General features: G+C 41.9%; 1 protein-coding gene and 1 pseudogene across 4 annotated transcripts in view; one reads left to right on the top strand and one right to left on the bottom strand.

Moving 5' to 3' along the window:
* Positions 1-10,342: 10,342 nt before the first annotated feature.
* On the bottom strand, positions 10,343-11,815 carry LOC110562412 (protein SET-like; annotated as a pseudogene).
* A 6,464-nt stretch (positions 11,816-18,279) lies between these two features.
* The window catches only part of Ankrd17 (ankyrin repeat domain 17), a 131,885-nt gene continuing 125,357 nt past the window's right edge, over positions 18,280-24,807 (top strand). For all 4 annotated transcript variants that reach the window (XM_060380920.1, XM_060380919.1, XM_060380916.1 and 1 more), the window contains exon 1: positions 18,280-18,812. In XM_060380920.1, coding sequence (XP_060236903.1) covers positions 18,429-18,812 — 384 coding nt within the window. In that variant the 5' untranslated portion in view covers positions 18,280-18,428. The remainder of the gene's footprint in view (positions 18,813-24,807) is intronic.

Genomic DNA, 24,807 nt, shown 5'->3' with positions numbered 1-24,807 from the left:
GGCAGTCAGCCTCGCTGACGACAGCCAAAGCAGGAGAATAAAAGTTGCTTTTACATGCCTATGTCTCCCTCTGTACAGAAACCAATTTAAAATAGATGAAACATCTTAACGTAAAACTTGAAACTTTGAAATTATGAGAGTTAAGTATAGACAGAGACTTTTTAAAAATCACATGTGCACACATGTGCCGTGATGAAGATCATAATAGAAGATGTAAAGACAACCTCAAGTCACAATCTTCATCTTCCAGCTTGCTTCAGACAGCGTCTCTTGTTACTAGCTAGCTAGACCACAAGCTTCAGGGTGTTTTCATGCCTCTGCTTCCCATCCCATTTCTCTACAGAAGCACCAGAATTACAGCTGTTCGCTACCAGGGCTTTTCACCACCAGGGCTTTACCCAGCGTCTGGGATCCAAATTCAGTTCCTCACAGTTGCAGAAGCACTTTACCCACAATGCCATCTCCTCGACCGTAGGCAAAGACTTCCTGAATAGGTCTCCGATTGCTCAGAAAATGATAGCAAGAATCTGCAGGCGAGACTGCATCAAACTAAAGGGATTCTGTACAGCAAAGGTAACCATTAGCGGGGTGAGGAGATGTCTACCCCTAGGAGAAAATCTTTGTCAGCTACTCATCCAATAAAGGACTAATATCCAGAACATAGAAGGAACTAAAAACATTTAAATAGCAAAACAAAAAATAATCCAATCAATAAATAGGGCAAGGAAGTGAGCAGGTAGTTCTCATAAAAAGAAATGCAGAGTTCAGTAAGCATATGTGTGTGGAGGTGGGGGAAAGGTTCAGCATTGCATTCAGCCATCGGGGAAATGCAAATTTTAACTCTGCCAAGGTCCCAAGCAGAAGGACTCTCGACAAAAACAAATACAACACATGCTGGCAAAGATGAGGCACCTACATATATCGGTGTGAGTATAAATGAATCCAACCACTCTGGGAACGAACATGGAATTTGGTCAGAAGTAAAAGACAGAACTTCTGAATGCTCCACTGAAACAGTGCTGAGATCATATCTGAGGGAAACGAAGTCAGCATGCAATAGAGAGAGCCTGCATTGCCCACATCAGCCAGGTTATGAAGTCAGCCCCCTGGTACCCATCAACATGTGAATGAACAAAGTAGTTCACACACACCAGGGAGCTTGATTCAGCCACAAAGCAGAACAAATCATGTCGCCTCAGTAAAACAGATTGGCCTGGAAATCACCCTGTGAAGCCAAATATGCCAGCGGAGTCTAGATCTTGAAAAAAAGACTTGAAAGTAGAGGGGAAGGGTAACTATTTGCAAAGAGGAAGGGGACCGTTGGGAAGGACAAGAGGGGCACAGAAGATAATAAAAGAAATTAATGTGGCCAAAATACATATGTCAAAAGGAAACCCATTTTTGTCAGGCTATGGAGATGTCTTCAGCAGGTAGAGGCACTTGCCGCTAATTCTGATGACCTGAGTTCAATCCCCAAGACCCACATGTTAGAAAGATAACCGACTTCTGTTCTCTGACATTCACGTGTGTAACGTGACACACACCTAAACAATAGATCAATGTAGAAAATCAATATGTTGTGTATATATCAGACGTTGGCTTTATCCATTCATTCATTGGTAAACGTCCAAGCCAGTTCAATTTCCTGTATATTGGGAATAGTGTAACAATTAACATGACTTTATGATTATCTCTGTCGTGTGCTAATTTAGAGACCTTTGGGTTTATACCCAAAAGCAGCATAGCTGGGTCATATGGTAATTCTATTTTCATTCTCTGTCTCTCATTTTCTCTGTCTTTCCATCTGTCTCTCTAATTCTCTGTGGCTCTCTCTGTCTCTGTCTCTGTCTCTCTGTCTGGAATTTCCCTATTCATTTCCATAGTGGCTTCACAATATACAAGTTGACATTCCTACCAGCAAAAAAAAAAAAAAAAAAATAGGTTTCTTGCCACATCTTTGCCAGTATTTGTTGTTATTTTCTAAAAGACAGACATTCTGACTGGGGTGACATAGAATCTCAAAATTGTTTTAATTGGCATTTTGATGGTGGCAAAAGATGTTGAACATTTTGTCAAGTATTTTTTAGCCATTTGTATTTCTTCTTTTAAGAGCTGTTCAGATCATTAGCATAATTACAGATTGAATAATATAGGAGGGTAGTACTTACTTCTTGTAGCTCTTTTATGTATCTTTGATATTAATCCCATGCTGGCAAAGACTGTTCTCCTGTAAACCGTCTCTTCATTTTGCTGATCGTCTTTTTCTGTGCAAAAGCTTCTTTATTTAATATGATCTCATCTGTCAGGTCTTGAGAATATTGTTGGGGGTTGGCCTGATGCTTGTACTTTGATGGTAATTACTGGCTCTCAAGATCTGCTAACCACCCTACCCTAACTGTGTAAACCTGCCTAAGACATTATTCCTGATTGGTTGATTAAAGGGCCTAAAACCTGGGCAAGGAAGAACGGGGTAGGCCTGGCTAAGGTTCCTGGCCTTTGGGTTCAGGAGAGTCATAGAAACAGACAGATAGACAAGAAAAGAGGAGGAAGGAGGATGCCACGATGGGTTAGTGTGAAGAAGGGACCATGTGGGCCAGGAAGAAGGACTCCAGTAATGTCATGGAGAGGCCCAGATAAAGAATATAAGCAAGTATTTTATAAGATTATGGATAGAAAGTAGACCAGGTAAGGATGGTTAAGCAGATGGCATTGGATGGGGGCTGGGAAGTGGATGTTGGGATTATTGAGATAGCGTAGGTAGAATATCTGGGAAGCCCAAGGTAAATAGGACAATTATAAAATCTGACAGGTGTCTGTGTTTTATTGATGGTGATATCAGGTTAAACAATACCATTGAAATAACTATAGGATTAATAATAAAAATACTAATCCCAATACCATTTTATTTTCAACAACAGATTATTTCCTGTCCTGGTGGGTCCCTTTTCAGAAACTTGTCACTTAACGCCTTTAACCTGAAGAGCTTTACCTTTGGTTTATTCCGGAAGTGTAGAAGTTGAGGCTCTTTCATTAAAGTCTCGGATCCACTGAGCTGACTTTGTGTGGAATGAGAAGCATAGATTTGGTGTCACATGTGAAGATCTGGTTTTCCCAGCATTGTATCTTCAAGAGGCTGTCTTTTCTCCAGTGAGTGTTTTTTCAACAGTCTTGTCAGAAACAGGTAACTTTAACTGTGTAGATTTATTTTATCTTGTTTCATTTTGTTGTTTGTTTGTTGAGACAGGGTCTCACCGGTAGCTTTGGCTGTTCTGGAACTTACCACATGGACGGCACCACTCCAGGCATTTTTTTGGACGAGGGGTGGGGTAGGGGGAAGCTTCCATTCTGTTCGTTTGCTCTCCACGTCACCTTTTGTGTCAGAACCATTCTGGTTTTGTTACTATGGCTCTATAGAATAGTTTGAGGTGGGTGTTGTGAGCCAGTGTTGCTGTTTCTGCTCAGGACTGCTGTAGCTATTTAGAGTGTCCTGTGTTTCCATGTGAGTTTTAGTATATATATATATATATATATATATATTTTTTTTTTTCCTAGCTCTGTGAGGAATGTCTTTGGGATTTTGATGGGGCTTTCATTGAACCTGTAGACTGCTTATTTTATAATGTTAGTTCTGCCTTTCCATGAACATAGGAGATCTTCTCATCCTCTACTGTCTTTGTTAATTTTTTTTTCAACATCTTAAACTTTTCCATGTGAAGAACTTTCACCTCACCTCCTTGGTTATATTTATTTCTAGGTATTTTTGTAACTATTGTGACAGAGATTTCCTTCCTTGCCTTTCTCAGAAAGAAAATGTTTATGGCTACATAGTTAATAAGTCATGTGACTTGGTTGTAATGGAATTTTTGGTTTCATTAGAAACTAAGTTGTGTTATATGAATATGTTTTTGTTTTAATCCCAAGCGTGGAATATGGGACTGCCTCAGTTTATCCATAGCTGAGAGCAGCTATGTGGCTAGGAGAGGGGTTGATCTTTGCTAGCTGTAACCATCTCAGAAAGGGGCATGGTCTTTGCAGTTAGTTTAATCCTGAGAACTCTGTGAGAGTATGAATAGCAGAGCCCAGAGAGAGGACGTGGCTTAACCGACTGAGGAGGAAGAAGGCTGCTTGTGTATTCTGCTGTTTGCTGTTGCCAGACTGCTAGATGTCCTGATGACTGAGACTGGTATTTTCCCAAAGAACCCGACGACCCTAACCAACCAGAACCAAGTCTAAAGAGGTCTACATCCCCTTTCCCACCTAACCTTCTTTCTCTCCTACGGAGGGTTGGGGTGATTGGAAAGGAGGTAGAGGCCTAAGAAACCCAAATACAATAGTTTAAAAAAAACTAGCGCCTACACTTGGTCACCAATCTTACCGAGAAATTAGCCGTATTGTAACAGTTTTTGTTTACCCTTTTTTTCCCCCAGAAAATATATATGCTATTGCCATTGTTTTGTTTGTTTGTTTTTAATGCATTTGCATATCCCTATCTTTGTCAGGTCATGGAGAAGATCCAAAATAACCCAAAGTAGGTGACTTGTATCCCTTGATACAAAGTTTCTACAGTCATCATAGCTGCCACAACTTGGCAGCACACAGGTCTCCAAACTGTATACACAGCACGTGGTAAGCCTTCTGCTATATGAGCAGCTGATTTTTATATCTAGCCATGGGTCCAGTCTTCGCATTACCTCCTACCATCTGCTTTCCTTAATGTTTTTTCTTTCTGTGCCTTTTACCCGCACTTGCCTTGTATGACAAATCATATGCCTTTAGTGACATAACTTATTTCGTAATATTAATTCTGCCTATCCATGAACATAGGAGATCTTCTCATCTTTTAGTGTCTTCATTAATTAATTCACCCCTCCTCATCACTCCCTTCATTTCCTTCTTGTGGATCAAGAGAGCCTTCCTCTGTCTTTCAGACTTTAGTAAAGAGCTCACAGTAGCAGCCCAGTCTTATACAGACATTTCCTGTAGACCTTTAGAAGCTTGTCCTTTCCTCTTACTTTAACTGTAAGCACTCCCTCCCCTGAAGACAAACCTTCCCTCAGCTCCCTTTAAGGGCAGATTTGCCGACAGGCAAGAAGGAAGTTGTTCTCTGATGACTTTTATTTTCTTAGCAAAGCTTGAGAGGGGATCATTTTTTTTAGGTGACTGGCTAGTTGAAACATGTGTAATTTGAGCAGCATTATACTATATTTCTCTCCCACCAGCGTACCTTATTAACTCACCTCAACATTTTACTTGGAGTACAGTGCTTCTAGTGACCTCCCCTGCTTTCACAATGGACTGAGACAGCGCTCTATCTTTCTTGGATCTACCAAAACGGCCTTGGGCTGATCTCTACGTGTCCTTTGAGCTACTTCCACATAAGCAACTAATACGATCATCCAAAGCACGAATCCTAGTATGTTCTGGAATACACTTCATTACCAGTCTATCTTTGAATAAATACAGAAATCCTTATAGCACCCCTCTACGACTGTCTTTTTTAAAATTTATTTTACGGGGTGTGTGTATGTGTGTTTGTGTGTGTGGTTGTACGTGCATACATGTGCCCATGAAAGTCAGAAGGGTGTCAGGTCCTTTGAAGTTGTGGTTATAGGGGGTTGTGAGCCTCTTGACATAGGTCCTAGGATCTGGACCGTGGTCTTCCAGCAGAACAGCAAGTGCTCTTAAGTGCTGAGCCTCTCCTCCGGACCCTATGATTAGCTCTCTGAAGTAATGACAACAACCTTTTCTCATTCTCTGAAACTGGCATGATTTAAGCTCAGTAGTATCAGGGTCCATGCCTAATGATGAGGCCTAATGGATGACACAGAGTAGGCCCTGTGACCCCAATTGCAAGAGCTACACAGCACTCAGTACTATTCCTTAATCTAGACAATAATAAGTTTCCATGAAACAGAAAGCTTTCACGTGAGGTTTACCATCTACATACCCAGATTCATTTTAATAGTTCCTTGTGAACATGAATCTAAGACTTTACTCAGAGCCCAGCGCCTTTGCAATTCACTCTGATTGCCGAAGAGAAGAAGCCAAAATACACAGTAGGCAGTGATCTGGACTTTGCCATTGCAGCTAGTACTTCATCTTCAAGGATGTGATATTAGTAAAGTAAAACTGTATAAATCACCACTGAGGTGATCTTTCATGTAAGGTCCACTGGTTTTGAGTGAGTCAGTGGCTCATGACCAGAAGTTGATGTTGAGTCCTTGCAGAGTAATATAAATGAAGTGCTTTGAAGTGAAAGTGACCATTAGTACATTTTTGGAGCAAGCCAAGAATCAGAAATAGAAAAACAAATACAGCAAAGTCTAGTACAAAGGACAAGGCACAACTATAAATTTGAAATGGAGCCAGCGTCAGACTCCAGATGGACTATGGTTTCTGTGAGTGCAAACGTGGAGCCAAGGAGGCACATACATAGTAATTTTAATGGTAACAAAATATCTACAAAATTTTCTCTAGACTATAGGGAAGAGAAATTGTGAGTGAGAAGGGGCTGGGCATCTAGGTAAAGTAGGAAGCCTAGAGTTGTTGGGGAAGTACCTCAGAAGAGGAAACTGCAGAGAAGAACCAAGATCTCAAAAGAATCTCTTGAATGCCCAGACAAATACCAGTTATTCATGTAAGGACAGGTCCCGCACGCATGACAGAAGACACAACTAGAGCAAACAGGGTTCTTAGGACAGTGAGGACTGTCTGAACACCGGCTCTCAGCAGCCAAAGGTGAAAGCCTCTTCTGAAGATGACAGGCCAAGAAAGAAGTTTTGCCTCCGTGGTAACCCTTACCAGAGACTAAATATTGTTCTAGCCCTGCATACTATTGCTTAACAGCAAAATATTTTTGAAATAGTGATATGCCAATCAAAGGAAAAAGCTGTTGTTGTAAAGAACAAATGTGGTGGATATAAACATGTTTTTGGTCCCAGCTGTGGGACTGATTCAGATGGTCCATGCAGCAGACTATTTGCCTCATGCAGGCTCTGAGAGGAGCTCTTTGCCAGCTGCAGATAGCTTGAATCTGAGGACTCTGGAGACAGAATAAATGCCAGAGCTCAGAGAGTGGGGCTCTGAGAAAGAACAAAGCTGGTCCTGTTTACCCCTTGTTGCCCCTGGTTGCTGTTGTGAGACAAGGAGATCTTCTGAAAGGAGGACTGGACTAGCTCCAAGGAACCCAATGACCCTAAGCAGCAGGAAGCAGCTAAGGGAACTAAGCACCCTCTCCCCCTAATCCTTTCTCTCTCTCCTACTTGATGTTGGGGTGTTGGAAGGGATTGGAGGTTGAGTAAGAAGCAAAAATAAATGTGATTAAAGAGTTTTAAAAAAGCATGCCAATAAACCCTATGAACACACATGCATTGATTCCTAACAAAATTTTGCAAATTAAATGATGATATAAACTGACAATATACCATGAATAAAAGGTATTTATCTCAGGAGTGCAAACTTACTATAATACCCAATGGTCAATCAATGCAATGTATGAGACTAAGAAAGAAAAAAGAAAAGAAAAAAATCTCAATAAATACGGAAAAAGTACTTAAGGATTCAAAAGTGTGTCAGATAGAAGCTCTTGGAGATCCATGAACAAAAGGGAACATCCACATGTTTAGGAATATCATATTCTGCATCTTATTTTCAGATAAGATTGTTCTAAACCTAAAGATGGAAGTGTTCCTTTTAGCATTATTTTTTTTTAAAATTCTTTAAATCTCTCCTCATGCCTAGAGATTCAGGGATTAAATTTAAAAACTAAGTTTGTGGTGATCTTTATTTAAGCACCTCTCTCCCTCTTGCTCCCTTCCCTCCTCCCTTTTCTTTACCTCCCCCTCTCCCCTATCTCCAGTACAGCTAAAATCAGACAGTCCATCCCAGAAATCTACATTCCCCATTTTCATTGTTGCTATGTGCTTTGTCCAAACCCTCTCCTCAGTAGCCATCTCATTCTTGGCAACCACAGTGATGATTTACATAAGGATTTCTGATGGCCGCTGACGTTGCAAAGATTTTTCCTCCCATGTATACTCTGAAATTAGATAAGCATCCACAATTCCCAGTTTTAATTACTTGTATTTGTTTATCACATGCGTGTATGCCTGTGCATCGTGTGTCATGCGTAGGCCAGAGCTCCACGTTCAGGAGTCTGTTCTCTCTGCACACCGTTTGAGCCCTGGGGAGGGAACTCAGGTTGTCAGGCTTGGTGCCAAGTGCCTTTACCTATGGCTCCATTAGCAAGAACCTCCCCTTCTCTTGAGAGACAGTTGTCTATAGCCAGTTGGAGTACTACTCCATCAGTGAGGGTTAGGCCATAGAGGAAAACACCAGTTTAACAGAAGGGGTTGTTGTATTACAAGGTATTGAATAGCTGTAGGATTCTAGCGCTGGATAAATGGAGTGGATTTCAGATAATCTTCCAAAATGAATAACGGAAGCTATGCCTTAGGAGAGGACTACCAAGGGAGCATTGTTCCTGCTAAGATCAGGAAGGTGCTACTAAATTCAGCTCATCTCCAAAGCATGTCCCGAAAATGGTTCTACTTCCTCTGCTAGAACTTTGAGGAAAACAAACAAACAAACAAACAAAAACTTCCCTTCAAATCCCTTTATAAGATTAACTTTGGTGATAGGTGACCACAATACATGGATTCCAGGGAACTATAGAAATGAAATGGGAAGTGGGAGGAGATAGGGTTCTACAGTCTTGTGAGCCAGTCCCTGGCTATAAGTGAGCCTGATGGCAGACACTGAATTCATTCCCAATAACCTGTAGGCAGATGTTTATTTCCCTCTACCACTAGAGGCAGCTGCAGTGGTTTGCTTCAATGAACCCCAGCAAGTTAGGTCTTTTCTCCTGAGGGCAAGCAAGTTCTGATATCAAATGCTGGAAGTAAGCCCTTCCCAACCCCCCAACAGGAAGAAGGATTTTTCTCTGCTATTCAGCATGAATATTTAATAGTGCTTAGAGGGGGGAAATTATAAATCTATTAAATTCTTCATTTTACATCCTGGTCACAGCCTCCTCTCCTCCAACTCTGACCCTCCTTCTCTCTTCCCCCTTGCCTACCTTCCCTTCTCCTCAGAAAAGGGGAACTCCCCCCCCCCACCTCTTACAAACCCAGCCCAGACCATCAAGTCACGTCAGGACTGAGTATATGCTCTTCTATTGATCCAGACAAGACAGCCCAGCTGGAAGGAAGTGATCCAAAAGCAGGTAAGCGAGTTCATCGTCAGGTAGGCCCCTGCTCCTCTTGTTGCTAAGGGACCCACATGAGGACCAAGCTGTACCGAGTTACATAGGTCTCGTGAGCCTAGGTCCAGCCCATGTATGCTCTGTGGTTGGTGCTTCAGTTTCCAGAAGCCCCTGTGGACCTAGGTTAGTTGACACTGTTGGTCTTCTTGAGGGGTTCTTGTCCCCTCCGGGACCTTCTATCCTTTTCCACACATCTCCACAAGATTCCCCAAGCTCCCCTTCATATTTGGCTGTGGGTCTCAGCATCTGTTTCATCCTGTTGCTGGGTGGAGCTTCTCAGAGGCCTAGAGAGGAAAATTTGCACCCTCTCCCCAGTAATTGTTCCCCTGTGAGATCTAAACTCTCCAACTTGTCCATGCTGTGTCTCTGAAAGCTCCTGGGAACCACAGATGTCTCTGCTCAGAGTTCTCTGCATCTACCAGTCTGTCTCGCCAATCCCAGGGCTATAGTTCTTGTGAACTCACTCTTCTGGTCATCTAAAAATAGTTGTTTTGTTTGGCCAAGGCCTTTGTTTGGCCAAGGCCTTTTACTTGTTACTTCTAAGCTTCATGTAGAAGCTTCATATAGAATGCCTGCTTGCCTTTTAAAACTGTTGTAGGTGAAGACGCAAACACTTGCTTTAATTTTTATTTAATTTTCTTGGTTAAATTGTATGCTGTAAATTGCATATTTGGGGTTCCAGGTGATATTTGGTTGGTTTCTTTCTTTATTTCTTTCTTTTATGTGTACACATTGGTTTTATTGTAACAGAGCAACTTGTACACATTAACATTTAAAATGAGCATCTTTTCCTTCCAGTGAAAACAAAACAAAAAATTAAAAATAAGGTTACAACAGAGAATGTCAAATCCAAATGAAATCCTACAGATTCTGCTGATTCTCCCATTGAGTGGCAGGGCTCAAGTCATCGTTAGGAGACAATTTTATTTTAAAAGTGTCACCCTAAACTGCAAGGATGTCCGTTAAACATCACAATTAAACATGCTAAACCCCCAGACACCTCAAACCCACCCTTTGCTTCTATAACTCCCTTTTTCCTTTTTTTCTTTTTATTAAACAAGAGAAAGTAGACAGATACATGTTGGTAAATGCTGTCTGTATTCATATAGAGACACAGTGTAATCTCTGAGCCCAATATACAGAGAAGGGGGGCGGGGAGCTAGAATTCTATGCAGTACTACCTAGGGGGCTAGCCCCCTCCAGCCTCAGCAGAGCCCAGGGAACTAGAGGGCTTCTTTTTTATTTTCCCAAAATAAAAATTGTGTTGGTATTGAATCCACAGTTTTGAGACAAGAAAGGATAAAAATGAATTTAGAACAGAGAAGTGGAGATGCTTTTCCTGTTGTATTTTCCTCAAGGTTATCCCCTTCCCCAATAAGTTGAAAACAATGGTGTTAAGAGAAACCTCAAAACTGAAGCAACTGAGCACAATGGTTAGAGGGAGGGAAATGACTGTATCTTGCTCCCAGGGACGGGAGAAGATTTTTAAAAATAAAAAGAAAATGAAAGTTGGAATCCATCATTCTTCTGTGCTAGTCATCCTCACCTTCATCCTCATCCCCTTCTTCCTTAATATCTTCCAACCCTTCCTCTTCTTCATCATCATCATCTTCTGCCTCTCCTTCATCATCATCTGTATCAGGAACCAAATAGTACTGCAAGGGATTTCCCAAATATCATCTTTGATGACCTCTCCTAACTCATCTGCACCTGCATCAGAATGGTCAGTGAACTAGGTAAAGAAGCCGCTTCCTGCTGGTTTTATTCTACTTTTGATTTGAGCGCTTTGTCAAATCCTTTCTAGACTTCCATTGGATTTCGGTGGACTTTGAAGATAGGTCACCACCCTCATTCAGATGAACCTCTTTGGAGAGAACTTTATTTTCAAAGTAAGGATTTTCACCAAAATAAAAATATATTCTGTAACCTGATTTAATGTGCTCAAATTCTGTCACTTCCACTCTGGTCAAATAATGCAGGGCCTCTTTGTCCTCCTCCCCCAGCAGTGCAGACACTTGTGGATGGTTAAAAAATGTTGTTACCCAAAAATTGGGGATTTTGGCGATCAATCCTGACCTCTTCGAAGAAAAAAAAAAAAAAAAAAACCTTGGTGGAGTTTGTTCTATTTTTGTTCTGTTTTCAAACTTTCCTCACTGGCTTGTTCATTAAGTCTATTTCATTTTGTACTTCATCAATATGTTCAGTTGCTTCTTGCTGTTCTTTTTCTCCTTTCAGCAGGCCAGGGGAGGCCAGCATGTTTTCCAACTTCGGGGCAGCAGCCGGTCTGGATTTTTTGGACTGAGGCAGGATTGCAGACTGACATTTCAGGGCCATAGCACGAGGGAGATGGCCTGAAGCCAGCGGGCAGAGGCCCGATGTTCACAGCAGGAAGAAACTCAGAGAACCTTGGTTGGTTTCTTGTATTTCAGAGGATGAACTCTTCCCTTAAAACTTCCCGGATTCTAGGGCCAGAGAGATGGTTCAGAGGTTGAATCCATACTGTTCTTGCAGAGGACTTAAGTTTGGTTCTTAGCACTCAGTGTTCGGTGACTCACAGCTGCCAGCAATTCCAGTGCCTGGAGCCCGTAAAGGCATCTGTGCCCACACATACCCACACAGACATGCACATGTGTATGCGTGCACATACATATAGTTATAAATTATGCTTCCCAAATTCCCTAATTCTTCCTATCTTCAGATCACTCCCTAAATTTCCAGTGGACTTGTCTTGAGAAAGACACCAGTTCACAACTGTTCCTTTAGTAATTTTGTTAATATTATAGTTTGCTCTGAGTCTGCATTCTGAAATGTTTCCCTCGAAGTTCAGTTCAAAAGTTACAAAATTCAGGAACACGTAAGTCTCTGGCCAGGAGCCTATGCAATATCCACTTTAAGTCTTGCAAAGGACAAACATTGCTAAACCAACATAAAATGGATACAAAACAGAACTGTGTGTAGCTCACTTGCACAGCAAGCAAGACTTAAACGCATTATTTTGTTACCCATTACCCTTGGGCTATTTTTCTTTTCTTTCTGGATTATCTACTAACCTCTAACCTTTTCCCATTCATTTATCCTTCCTTTATTCAACATATAGAAAAACAATACTGATTGAAATTTCAGTCTAAATAAAATTTTGCACAAAAGAAAATTTAGCCTAAAAATAATAGAGATAATAGCTCTGAGCATGGTGGCATGTGCCTAACAATCTCATACTTGGGAAACTGAGGCCAGAAGGTTGAGGGTTTGAGGCCAGCCTGTGCTACATAACAACACTTACATGAATTATTTATGTAGCGATTCTACTAAAGTGCTCAGTCGCTGATTAACGCGTGTTCTAGAATTAGACTGTCATCCCCTAGACCTCAGCTTAATGAATTTAACTTGGCTGTAGTTCTTAAACAGTGAACTAAGAAAATTGCTATTTTTACAAAACAGTGACCAGAGGGCAATGGGGAGCATATAACCATGACACATAAAACATGAGGGACAAAAGAGATTAAGGAAAGGAGGATTAATGTCATTGATGAATAAATTTAAGAGAGGATGAGAGAGAACATTCAATATCTACGATCCTTAGTACTTCCCACAAGGTCTGTACGATCAGTCTTCGCATATCTTTTCAGATTCATCCTGTAAACATTTACTCATGTCTTCCCACTGCCCTACCTCACGGAAGTCCCACTTCCCCAGACAAAAGTTTCCAGGTCAGATTTGCAGCAGCCTTGTGCATATATACCTCTCTTACTGTACTGGTACTTCCTTCAAAGTGGGAAGACTGTTTGGTTTGCTAACCATTTTCTCACCTAACACAGTGCCCGGTACACTAGAAGGTTTTAGGAGGTATATTAAAAATTTCATCTTCATGTCTGATAAATTGTTAATCTTTATCTCTAATGGCTCAATTTTTAAAGAATCCACAAAAATGAAAGAAATAACCAAAACAATTGACATAAATAAGTGAATACTACTAGATAAACTGTGAGGATTTATATAAAGCATCTAGCAATCTTGAAATAGCATCATGAAAATATAGCATGGTCATCTGATGTGGCTAACAGGACCAAATTTGTCTGAAATAAATTGACATAACCATTATATATTCATCATATGTTATAGATGACAGTTGCACAGATTAACAAAAAAATTCATTGCTGTTTTAAGATCCCACTAAATACAGCAGTGTGTTTTTGTTGTCGTTGTTAAAAAATACTCAGGAAACTGAGTGGTGGTGGTGTATGCCTTTGAGCCTAGCACTCGGTAGGCAGAAGCAGTGGATCTCTGTGAGTCTGAGGCCAGTCTAGTCTACAGAGCGAGTCCCAGGACAGCCGTGCCTACACAGAGAAATCCTGTATTGGAAAAAAAAGTGCAAAGGTGTGTATGAAAATGTCAAAAGTTACTATACCTCGTTGATATTCATTTGCATGCATTTTGTATTTCTTAATATTCTTAAATGAATATATATTGGTTTTTGTTCATATTTGAGTTATTCTTACAATGAGAAGTCTGGTGGCAGTATAGAGGTTACAGTGGAATTGCGTGGGTGGTCAGAAGCAGAAAGATTGACAACTGCAACATTATAGTGCAATAAGAGGTAGTCAAATTAGGGCCGTGGCTATGAGAACAAAAAGGTAACTATAGACATAGGGCGGTGGGGGGTGCCTCAGGGTCACTATTGATTTGATGAAACACCATGACCTTAGGAAGAAAAGGGTTTATTTGGCTTACACTTTCCCAGCATACTTCGTCACTGAAGGAAGTCTGCACATGAATATAGAGGCAGGACCTGATGTAGAAGCTTCAGAGGGGGGCTGCTTACTGGCTTGCTTAACCTGCTTTCTTATAGAACCCAGGACCATCAACCCAGGGGTGGCCCTTCTATGGGCTGGGTCTCCCCAATCAATAACTAATTAAGAAAATGCCCTACAGGCTTACCTACAGTCAGATCTTTTGAAAACCATCTTCTCAACAAGTGAGGCCTCTATTGTCTGTATGGCTCTCAATGTTCTTATCTTTCAAGCTCCCACAGAACAGCTCACTGAGCTCTCAACACTCAATAACTTTTCTAGCCCAAAGTTCCAAAGTCTTCCTACAATCCTCTCCCAAACCGACATGCTCAGGTCCCTCATAGCAATACCCCACTATTCTAGTACCAACTTCTGTCTTAGTAAAGGTTACTATTGCTGTGATGAAATACCAAAGAAACATGGGGGAGGAAAGGGTTTACTTGGCTTACACTTCTACAGCATAGTTCATCACTGAAGAAAGTCAGGACTTCAAACAGGGCAGGAATATGGAGTCAGGAGCTGACACAGAAGCCATGGAGGGATGCTGCTTACAGGCTTGCCTCCATGGCTTGCTGAACCTGCTTTCTTATAGGACCACCAGCCCAGCGGTGGCCCTACCCACAATCGGCTGGGCCCTCTCCCATTAATCTCTAATTAAGAAAGTACCTTTCAGTCGGGTCTTATAGAGTCATTTTCTCAATTGAGGTTCCTTTCACATGACTCTAGCCTGTGTCAAGTTGACATAAAGCTAGCTAGGACAGGGGAATAGGATTTAGTATTCTTGAGTATGTTTAGATTGGAGAAAAAGCTCAGGAAAATATTAGCTTACACATGCTAATATCCATCAATAGTTGTGGACCTTAATGGGGTTAAGAGTAAAGGCTGTAGAATTATTGACCTTAAGCATGATTAGTGGAACTGAAAATATAGGGAGAGGAAAATAAAAATAGGGAAAAGTCGAAACTTATGGGGAACTCCCAAAGTTTAAGAGCTATGCAGAAGAAAGACGTATAAAACACTCTAAATGATTAGTGGGATAAGAGTCAAAAGTTTTTAATGGGAAATAAAGAAAACAGTCAATGATGCTGGTGGGAGGAGAATCTTGTTGAAAAATGTTACTCTCTGTAAAAGAACCATGATTCATTCCTGGTCTTTTTCTACATTTGCGGAGGCAAGTGAGTAGTATAATTACTAAATCTGTGAAGAATGTGTGATTTAGCCTGTTTTCTAATCACATAAGAAGGCTGTCCAGAGATCAGATTCTCTTTCAGTCCTCCACGCTGTCTTTGTTAAGCATTGCTGGGAACAGGAGGTATAAATTTTCCTTATTCTGGGAGGCAACCTACTTAAGATTTAAAAAGTTTTAATTGTTTCTATGTGTTTACCAGAGGTGTTTGTAATTACAGGTGGTTATGAGCCACCTCTACACTCCTGTTTTCATATTATTAGTGATGAATAAGCTACATCAGGCAATTTACTATCATTAATATGGTGATATTTTTGGCCTTCATTTGTACTTTTTTTTCTTCCCCAAACCACTTGGAAATTAGGCAACACAAGGGAATTCTTACACTGGAACTCCCTTGGAAACTTTAATAACAGATGTCTAATACTCAAAACATCAGGTAAGAAGGGGGCACAAAATGTAATCTAAAGCTGTGTGTGGTGCAATCCCAGCACTTGGGAAGCTGAGTCAGGAGGATCAGCCACTCCAACTGTCTCCAGATCCTGAAATCAGCAACGTGCTCACTTGTATTAACATGGTGGAACATACCAAGCCCAGCCGTTCCCCGTTAAGCCTGAAAACGAGCATACTGCTGCTACGCACACTTTATTTTCTAGAACCCAGTTATCTGGACATGATCACAGGAAAACACGTGAGGTTTAGTTTTATCTGTGTGCCCAGGGGGAAATTTAATCAATGGCCAGGCAGTCTTGGCTACAAAGCTAATAAAAAGGCAGAAAAAATATAAAAATATATCAAACATAAAAATTATTAAAAAGTGGATAACAACATGCCAGGGAACTTGACCATTTTAATAGTTTGGATTTATCTGACAAGTCTCAATGAGATCATCATCTCATTTCTATATAGTAAAGCAAGAACTGTTTTCCAAACAATAGTTATAGTAGAGAGCATTTCTGACAGTAGGACAGATACAGATGATCACCAAGAATTGATGGGTAAATTTTGGCAGCAATAAAGACACCAGGTCTAATTTTTTAAGAAGAACATGACTGTGAAGGAATGAATCTGAGTAGAAGTTACAAAAAGGAGCCAGAATTTGTGAAGGACTGAAATCAGAAAAACAAAACAAAACAAACAGACCAAATAGAGAGAATATAGTTGGAGTTGGAACTGGAATATAGTTGGAGTTGATCCTGCAAAAGGGCAAGGAGTTTTGTCATTCTCTCAGTACTGACAAAAGATCAGAACATTTCTAGCATTTGAAAAATTGAAGGAATCTGTAGTCAGTCAGTGGCTTCAGTCCTCTTGTGAAATTTGAAGTCAGTCATATAATGAAATGTGGCTGGGATTCAAAGATTGCAAAAGGTATTCAAGTGGAAAGTGAGACAAAGGTGCTGAAGGACTTAGAGACTGGACAAGGTGCAGCTGAAACCATCCAATCTGAATCTTTGCCTGTAAGATACATAATGCAGTGCTCTGTTCTACACCGGAATTCAGCCAGCAGTGCAAAGCAATAGGCAGATGGTTAGCACTTTGTATATAACATTTACTATAGCACACAATACACAGATAAGCCCCTGGAAACACACTTTGATTTCATAGATTACACACACAGTAGGCACATGCTAAATTTTTGCTTGAATGAATTGATTTAATCATCACCAATTCTTCTGTGGTACTCTGTAGCAACTGGCAACTGCCCACATTTCATATGGTATGCCAGTGCTAAAAAGAAGTAAAATGCAAAAAAAAAAGTAAAAAAAAAAAATTTTTTTTTTCAGGCACTCAGCTAAACTTAGAAGTCTTAAAATGGCAACTCTGTCAGTTGAGGCACTTTTTATCTTGTGCCAGTACATCTGTCTTTTAATGTTTGCTTCGTTTTCCTTATGCCACTACTCGTACTAGACCAGAAATGGCTAATTCTGAGTTCAATAAACTACACAAACATGACATGGTGGGTGTGCAGACCTATATAATCTCAGCACTTTGGAGGCTTAGTACGGAAGATCGCCAGTTCAAGGCTAGCCTAGGCTAGCCACGCGGGAGGCTGTTTCGAGTGCAAAGCTACACTTCAAAAGGTCTGCGAGTTCTCCAGGTCCTTAAAATTATCTTAGAATTCAGACCGAGAAATACACACAATGCTGGCACAGCTCCGATATCCACCTCTTCGGATCTGGATAGTCCTAAACTTCACTAAACTCAGTTCCTTCACTTAACACACGTGTAAAAGTCAGGTTAAGGAAGTGTGTGATCCGAGACACAAACTCTGGCTAGTTATAAAGTTCCAGGACCGTTCCAAGGTATGGCTGGTGGGGGGGTGGAAACTGGGTTTCTTTTGGACCTGACAGGAACCCTCTCCTTACACGAAGTCATCTCCGCCGATCCAAAGGCCTCTCTCTGTTTGGCGGTGGAGAAAATGGCCAGGAAAGAAAGTCCATCCAGGAGGTCCGGGACGAGGCCCCACCTCCCGGATCTGGCGGCCAGGCATCCCGCTAGCACCCTGGCCCGCGCTTCCGCACTCGCCTCCCCCTCCGCCCGGGCCCGCTGCTCTCCATCCCGCTGCCTCCGCTCCCCCGCACCCCGCACGCTCGCGGGGGGCCGACTCCAAGGCCCCGGGAGCCGCACTTTGCCCAGGCGGGCAGCGATCCGCGCGCGGCCGCCGCGGCGCCCACTGATGGCGTCACGCGCGCTTCCGCCTGCGGCTGCGTTCTAATCCGGAGCCAGGAAGGAAGGAGGGAGGGCTGCAGGGCTGTGTGTGGGGGAAGTAGCGAGGAGAAGACAAGCCATCCCGGCGCTCGCCCGTTCGCCCGTGGACCCCCGCCTGCGGCTCCCGCTCCGGCTCCCCAGCGGGAGCCTCTCCACGCGCACTTCCCCCGGCGGCTCCTCCGGGACGCCTACTCGGCTTCCCCGGGCACCGCGCTCCGCCTCGCCCTCCCGCCCTCCCGCTCGCTCCATCCCTCCCTCCGTCCCTCCCTCCCTCCCTCTCGTCGCCAAGCTCCCCGCCCTTAGTATCGCGAGACGAGGTGAGAGCTGGCGGAGCGGCGGCGGCGGCGGCGGCGGCAGTAGAGGTGACCGAGGCGGTGGCGGCGGCGGCCCGGAGTGCTGTGTCGGCCCCGGCGCGGCCGAAGTCGCGGTAGAGCGGAGCCCCCCACGCCCCTCCCCCGTCCGCGCCCTCCCTCTTCCCGCAGAGATGGAGAAGGCGACGGTTCCGGCGGCGGCTGAGGGAGAAGGGAGCCCCCCGGCGGCGGCGGCAGTGGCGGCCCCCCCCGCGGCGGCGGCGGCGGCGGCGGCGGCGGCGGCGGCGGAGGTCGGCGGCGGGGCTCGCTCGGCCTCGTCTCCTCGTGGGATGGTGCGAGTGTGCGACCTGCTCCTGAAGAAGAAGCCTCCGCAGCAGCCGCACCACAAGGCCAAGCGCAACCGGACTTGCCGACCCCCCAGCAGCAGCGAGAGCAGCAGCGACAGCGACAACAGCGGCGGCGGCGGAGGAGGAGGAGGCGGCGGCGGCGGCGGCACCAGCAGCAACAACAGCGAGGAAGAGGAGGACGACGACGACGAGGAAGAGGAGGTTTCTGAGGCAAGGGCCTGGTTTCACCTCGAGGAGGGAGGAAGGGACCGTGGGGGGCCGAAGGTGGGAGGGGACTTGCGGTGGGACCGGGCCCTCCGGGTTGCAGATCTGTCTTGGGGACCAGGCTTTCGACTGGCCCCTTTCTTTGCTCGGCCTGACTCGTGAGGTGTGGGAATGTGGGGGAGGGTAGCTGACACGTGGGGGTGGGAGGACCACAGGGCGCACCGAGTTGGTGAAGAGCTCGCTCCCCTAAGATGCTTCTTCACAGGGTTCAGCGCGGCGGGGGTTCGGGGGGGGATTGGTTGGATTCCCGGGTTGCACGCTGGAGCAGGAAGGTGGTCTTTTCTGGGGCCGGTAAGGCCACCTCATTCCCGGGGCGTGGGCGGAGCTAAAGCGGGAGGGGTAAGATAATAGGTAGAGTCTCTTGGGGCACGACTGCGAGGTTGGTAGTTTTCTGTCAGTGTAAGGTGGAGGAGAGCAATTCTGGAGGGGTGGTAAGATTGTAATGGACTCGGACCTAAGTATTTGTGTCTGGGAGAGACACGTGAGAAGCTGTACTTTTCCATACTGTTTTGCTGCAGGCCTTTTTTTTTTTTTTTAATTAACTGTTGTGGTTGCTGAAGTAATCTTCACTTCCTCGATTTAGGAAAGATTTTGGATGAACCGATCTTATATACGTATGCACGTACAAATGACTTAGTACATAAAAATTCTGTTTGACGCTCCACATACATAAGTAATATCATCAGGTTCTCCTTTGGTAAGAAAGAATCAAACCAGACCCTGCGTCTATCATCCATCCATCTATCTATTTATCTATCTCAATCAATCATCTGTCAGTCAGTAAGCGGGGAAGAATCGTCTTAGGCTTGTTTGTAGTGAGTGGGATAAGGAGGCCTTATGATTTGTCCTAGTGATCTGGTTTCATAACTGTTTAAGTTTTTCCTGGGTCCACAGACAGGCGGCGTGGTAGGACCTTATTCCTCAAAGAAGGCCTTTTAACCCAAAAGCTTAGTGAACCGTACTGATAGCAAACTACGACCTACCAGTTGTTAGCGCTTTTATATCTAACCCTCTTGTCAGTGCTGTGAAATGGAAGCTTTAAACCCTAATATGGAGGAAGAAGTAATTTGAGGCAGCAGAGGGAAGAAGCTGTAGAAGTTGATTAAAACTTAGTTCTAAGAGAGATGATTAATTGAATTATCCAGAAGAACTGTCTGCCACTTATTTCCTTCCCCATAGAGCCTGGCAAAAGGTTGCTTTTGAGTTAAATTTTTTTCCCTCTCCATCTAGATTCTGTTTAAATAGAGACCTTGGAAAGGGACCTCATGAGGCTCACCTGTTAGCAATAAGACCAAAAAAAAAAAAAGCCACTTTTTTTTAAACCTACATAGAGTTCTAAAAATAAGAATATATACACCAAAGCTGCTCCTTTCTGTTATTTCTATTTGGCCTAGTGTGTATGAGTGGTTTGTACTTGGTTAAGCCTGTTGATCAGGCTTCATTAGAAGCAATGGAGACAAGGCTTAGTGTACAGCAGGCCCAAGGCCCTAGATACCATTAAATCAAACAAACAACAACAACAAGAGAAAACAAAACTTTAAAATTGAAACAATGATGAGAGAGATGTGATGGAATCTTTTTCTGTTCTTAATGCTTAGAATTAACCAGTTTTATAATTCTGAGAAATAGGAAGCATTTTTCCCACACAGCTCAGCCTCTTTTAAAAATAAGAACAGCAAGGCTTAAAGGAAACTGGTTATGTCTGATAGTTGCAAAAGTAGGAAGCAGGGTTTTTAGAGACTCGGTGAGAACAGTTCACTTTGAAAGTGGTGATTTATTTCCTTGTGTCTCCCTTCTGACCTATTTCAAAAACTGGTGCTGAATTTCAGGTTTAGCAGCTGTGAGCAAGATACCAATATTAAGATTTAAAATTTTCTAACTTTAAGGTCTGGGTTGGAACAAGGTCACATACTTGATCACTTAAGGGACTATTTTGCTACAAACTGCACCCACCGAGGTAGATTTGTCATTGGAACATGGCCTCATAATGCCTTAGGTAAATGGCCCAAGGCTTGTAGGCATGTTAACTTTATAGGGCAGGGGGAAATAAGTTGTTATATATATTAAGTTTGACCAACTAAGATGGTGTTGATTCTTCATGTGTTTAGTACAGTCATTGGTACAAGTACAGCGATAGGTTTGCCATTTGTTGGGTGAAATAATGTTAAGAAAGTGAGCCATAAAAAAAAATGTATACAGCTTACGATGAGAAATGGGCAAAACAAAAAGGAGTAGTTTTTCCCTCTGCACCTGCCCCCATTCTTTTGATCAGAGTGGAGAAGTGAACCCTATGGTGCTGTGTGCCAGAAGTCAGATGGGTGGGTTGTACAACACTTTATTTTCACTTGCAGTGTCCTGACATGTCTTCAGAAGTTTGATTTTCAGGACCCGGGAAGTGTACTTTTTCTCCAGAATCATTGTTTATCTTACACAATTTGAACATGAAGGTAACATGGTCCTTGAACTAATTCTGCAGTAAAAACCATCAGAAGATTAGGAGAAAATAATGAAACCTTATACTTTTGTAGTGTATAACTTGAAAACATAAAGGATGATTTAACATGACACAAATAGGTTGGTGGTTTTGAAGAAATGTTAGCTGAATATTCTCTGTCTGTTGAAAGGAGAAAAACAGAGGAAATGGATTTAAGTAAGAGCTTTATTTGTAGGTTGAAATAACCTACTTATAGTTAGGTATCCCCAAAGTGTCTCAGAACAGGATGGTGATGTTTCTGTTTGCAAAGCCTCAGCTGTATCTGGAAAGAATATAAAAGATTGAAAGCTTTCCTTGTGTCTGCCTTTTATTTGACATAAGACCTTAGCTCTAAGTTGAAAATGTAATTTTCTTAGCTACTTTTATGTTGCCACTAACTAACAACATAAAATTCATGTTGTTTTTCTTTTGAAATTAGTAGACTGAGTTAGATTACAAAAAAAGTAAAATTGGAAGGGTTTATACTTCATTCCAGAAATAACATTGCATTCTGTTGAACATACTGGGATATGAGTAGAAGGCAGCTTTTTCTAAAGCAGAATTTAAAGGGGGGGGGGAATATTAAAGATATTTTAGTTTTAGTTCAAGAGTAGTGTTTTTGTTGACTATCGAAGCATAAAGTATAAGATGGTAGAATTTGACCAGAATTCTACCTATATTTGTAGGAAAGAGAGATAAACTTAAGGAATTTAAACAGTGAGTGAATCAGTGCTGATAGTGCTGAAAGGATTTACAAGGCTAGGAGACTTTAGAGCTATGAAAGAGGTAGAGTTGAGAATGCAGGAGACAGGGTAGCTATTGCAGAGTTAGACTCTTGAAACTTATTTCTGTTTTTATGTATTTATTTTTTTAATGGGAAAATGTTAGTTTCCTCTGTTGTAAATGCATATCATTTCACCATAATTCTATACAGTAGGTGTCACCATATTTATTTCATTATTCAAAAATGAGTTAACATTGAATTCAGATTAGCTCAGAGAAGCTTACCTGTACTGTTTCCCAGTTATTTTTCTTTCGTCGATGTAGCATTATGGGGATAACATACAGATAATGTTTAGTTAATGTAGTACCAGTTCTAGGGAATCCAGAGTTCATTTAGGAAACCACGAGTAGAGTTTCTTCTTTCCTTCTTATATCCAGAGTCTGTGAATATGAATAGCTGATGTTTGGATTTTAATGTCTTTCAATTTTTTTTTTTTCTTTCTTTTTCAAGACAGGGTTTCAGTATATGGCTCTGGTTGTCGTGGAACTCACTCTGCAGAACCAGGCTGACCTCAAACTCATGAAGATCAGCCTGCCTTTGCTTCTTGAGTGCTGACGTTAAAGGCATGGCACCACTGTGCCCAGCAGCACCATTCAATTTCTTAATTACTCTCTGTTATGAAACTCTTCCCTAGGCGTTAGACAGAAAACAAGTTAAACTAATCATCATTGACTATTGAATGCCTGGTATGTGCTTTAAGCCTTTTACTTGTATTTGTATTCTGTCTACATTGTAAGAAGTAGTAGTTGTGTATGAAGACCTTGTTAGTGGTTATAAGCATGGACTCTGTGTGGAGTTTGCGTTCGGGTTTTTTTGACCCATTTCTTACTGGTTTTGTGGTCTTAATTAAGTTACTTAACCTTTCTAGCCCATTTTCTTACATGTAAATGGTATATGATATGTATATGATAATAGGTCCTACTTTATTAACAAGTCCTAGACTTGCTAAGAAAGTAAAAGGAGTTAGTAAAGTTTTCATATTTTATTTTCTCCATAATTCTATACAGTAGGTGTCACCATATTTATTTCATTATTCAAAAATGAGTTAACATTGGATGTTTGATGTGCATTGAGTAAACAAGGGTAAACAAAGCTGTTTTAAGACATGTGAGTTAAAAACACAGAGTAAACAGAGGTGGAAAAATGTAAGAATGAGGTGTTAAATGGTTAATTATAATCTGCTTATGTGAGTTTTAGTAGTATAAAAAGTTTTGGCCAGGGCCAGTGAGATGGCTCAGAGGGTAATGGCACTTGCTGTCAAGCCTGGTGACCTGACTTTGATTTCTGGAACTTAAATGGTAGGAGAGAACTGACTCCTTTAAGTGGTCTTCTGACCATATATCCCATTTTCCCCTGTTGGTTTTTTTTTTTTGTTGTTGTTGTTGTCTATTGAGTCATTCATTTTACAGGCAAAGATACTAGTTTAAAAGAGGTTTCCATGACTTTGTGAGGGATATATATTTAATAAGTGATTGATAAACTACTAAGATAGAGCTAATAAGGATTGAACCTGGATTTGTTTGATTCAAAACATGCTCATATTCGTTTATTACTCATTTATTCTTTATTATGCTAAAAGGAATATATTTTCTTTAAAATGTGGATTGTTGACTTGGAGTCTAGATAGATAAATAGCCTGAAATTACAAGGTCTGTTTATTAATTTATTTGGTTTGGATTTTTTCCATGTTTTTTTTTTCTTTAACTTTTTACACAGCCCGTTTTAGCTTATGTCCATCTTTTATTAGCTACCCAGAAAGTTTGTGAATCTGACATCCCTTCATTTGGACCAGGCTTTGACAGACTGCCCCTGAGAAAGTTGGTGGTAACAGAGAAGGCCTAGTATGATAAGCAGTGCTTTCTCTCTCTTCTCTTGTGAGTCTTAGTGTCTTACATGTTTGATTTTCATGAAGCCTGATTCTGTGTGAATAGTACATAAATATTCCTCATTGGCTACTTACTCTGAAAATGTTTAGAACTTTATATCTTTTTTTTTTTAATTTATTTAATTTTCTTTATTTTATGTGCATTGGTGTGAGGGTGTCATGCCTGGTGTTACAGACAGTTCTGAGCTGCCATGTGGGTGCTGGGAATTGAACCCAGGTCTTTAGGAAGAGCAGACAGTGCTCTTAACCACTGAGCCATCTCTCCAGCCCCAGAACTTTGTATCTTAAAGTAAAAGAATTTATTTGTAGCTGTTTATATTGGACCCATTCAAGATATTTTAATTGGGTTCTAATTTTTAGTTAATTTTCTCCAGTCTTTTTTGTTTGAGAATGCTCCTCTGTGTGTGTGTGTGTGTGTTTGTGTGTATGTGTGTATATATGTGTGTATGTGTGTGTATGTATTTTAAACCCCGTGATAAAGGGCTCCTCTGTGCGGCTTTGGCTGTTCTCGTAACTCGTTCTGTAGGGTAGATTGGCCTTGAACTCACAGAAATTAGCATGCCTCTGCCTTCTGAATGCTAGGATTAAAGGTGTATGCCACCACTTCACTTCCTGGCCCATTTTCTTTGATTTTTAATGCTTTATTAAAAATTGTTTTATTTTCTCCTTTTTGATCTTTTGAGACAGGTTTCTCTGTGTAGCCCTGGCTGCATTGGAGCTGTATGTAGTCCAGATTGATGTCTAACCAGGGATCTGCCTGCCTCTACCTCCTGAGTGCTAGGATTAGAGGTGTGTGCCA

This window comes from Meriones unguiculatus, chromosome 3, assembly GCF_030254825.1.
Source record: "Meriones unguiculatus strain TT.TT164.6M chromosome 3, Bangor_MerUng_6.1, whole genome shotgun sequence".
In the NCBI taxonomy this organism is placed as follows: domain Eukaryota; kingdom Metazoa; phylum Chordata; class Mammalia; order Rodentia; family Muridae; genus Meriones; species Meriones unguiculatus.
Note: the sequence above shows the minus strand (reverse complement) of the source record. Positions and strands in the feature narration are given on the sequence as shown.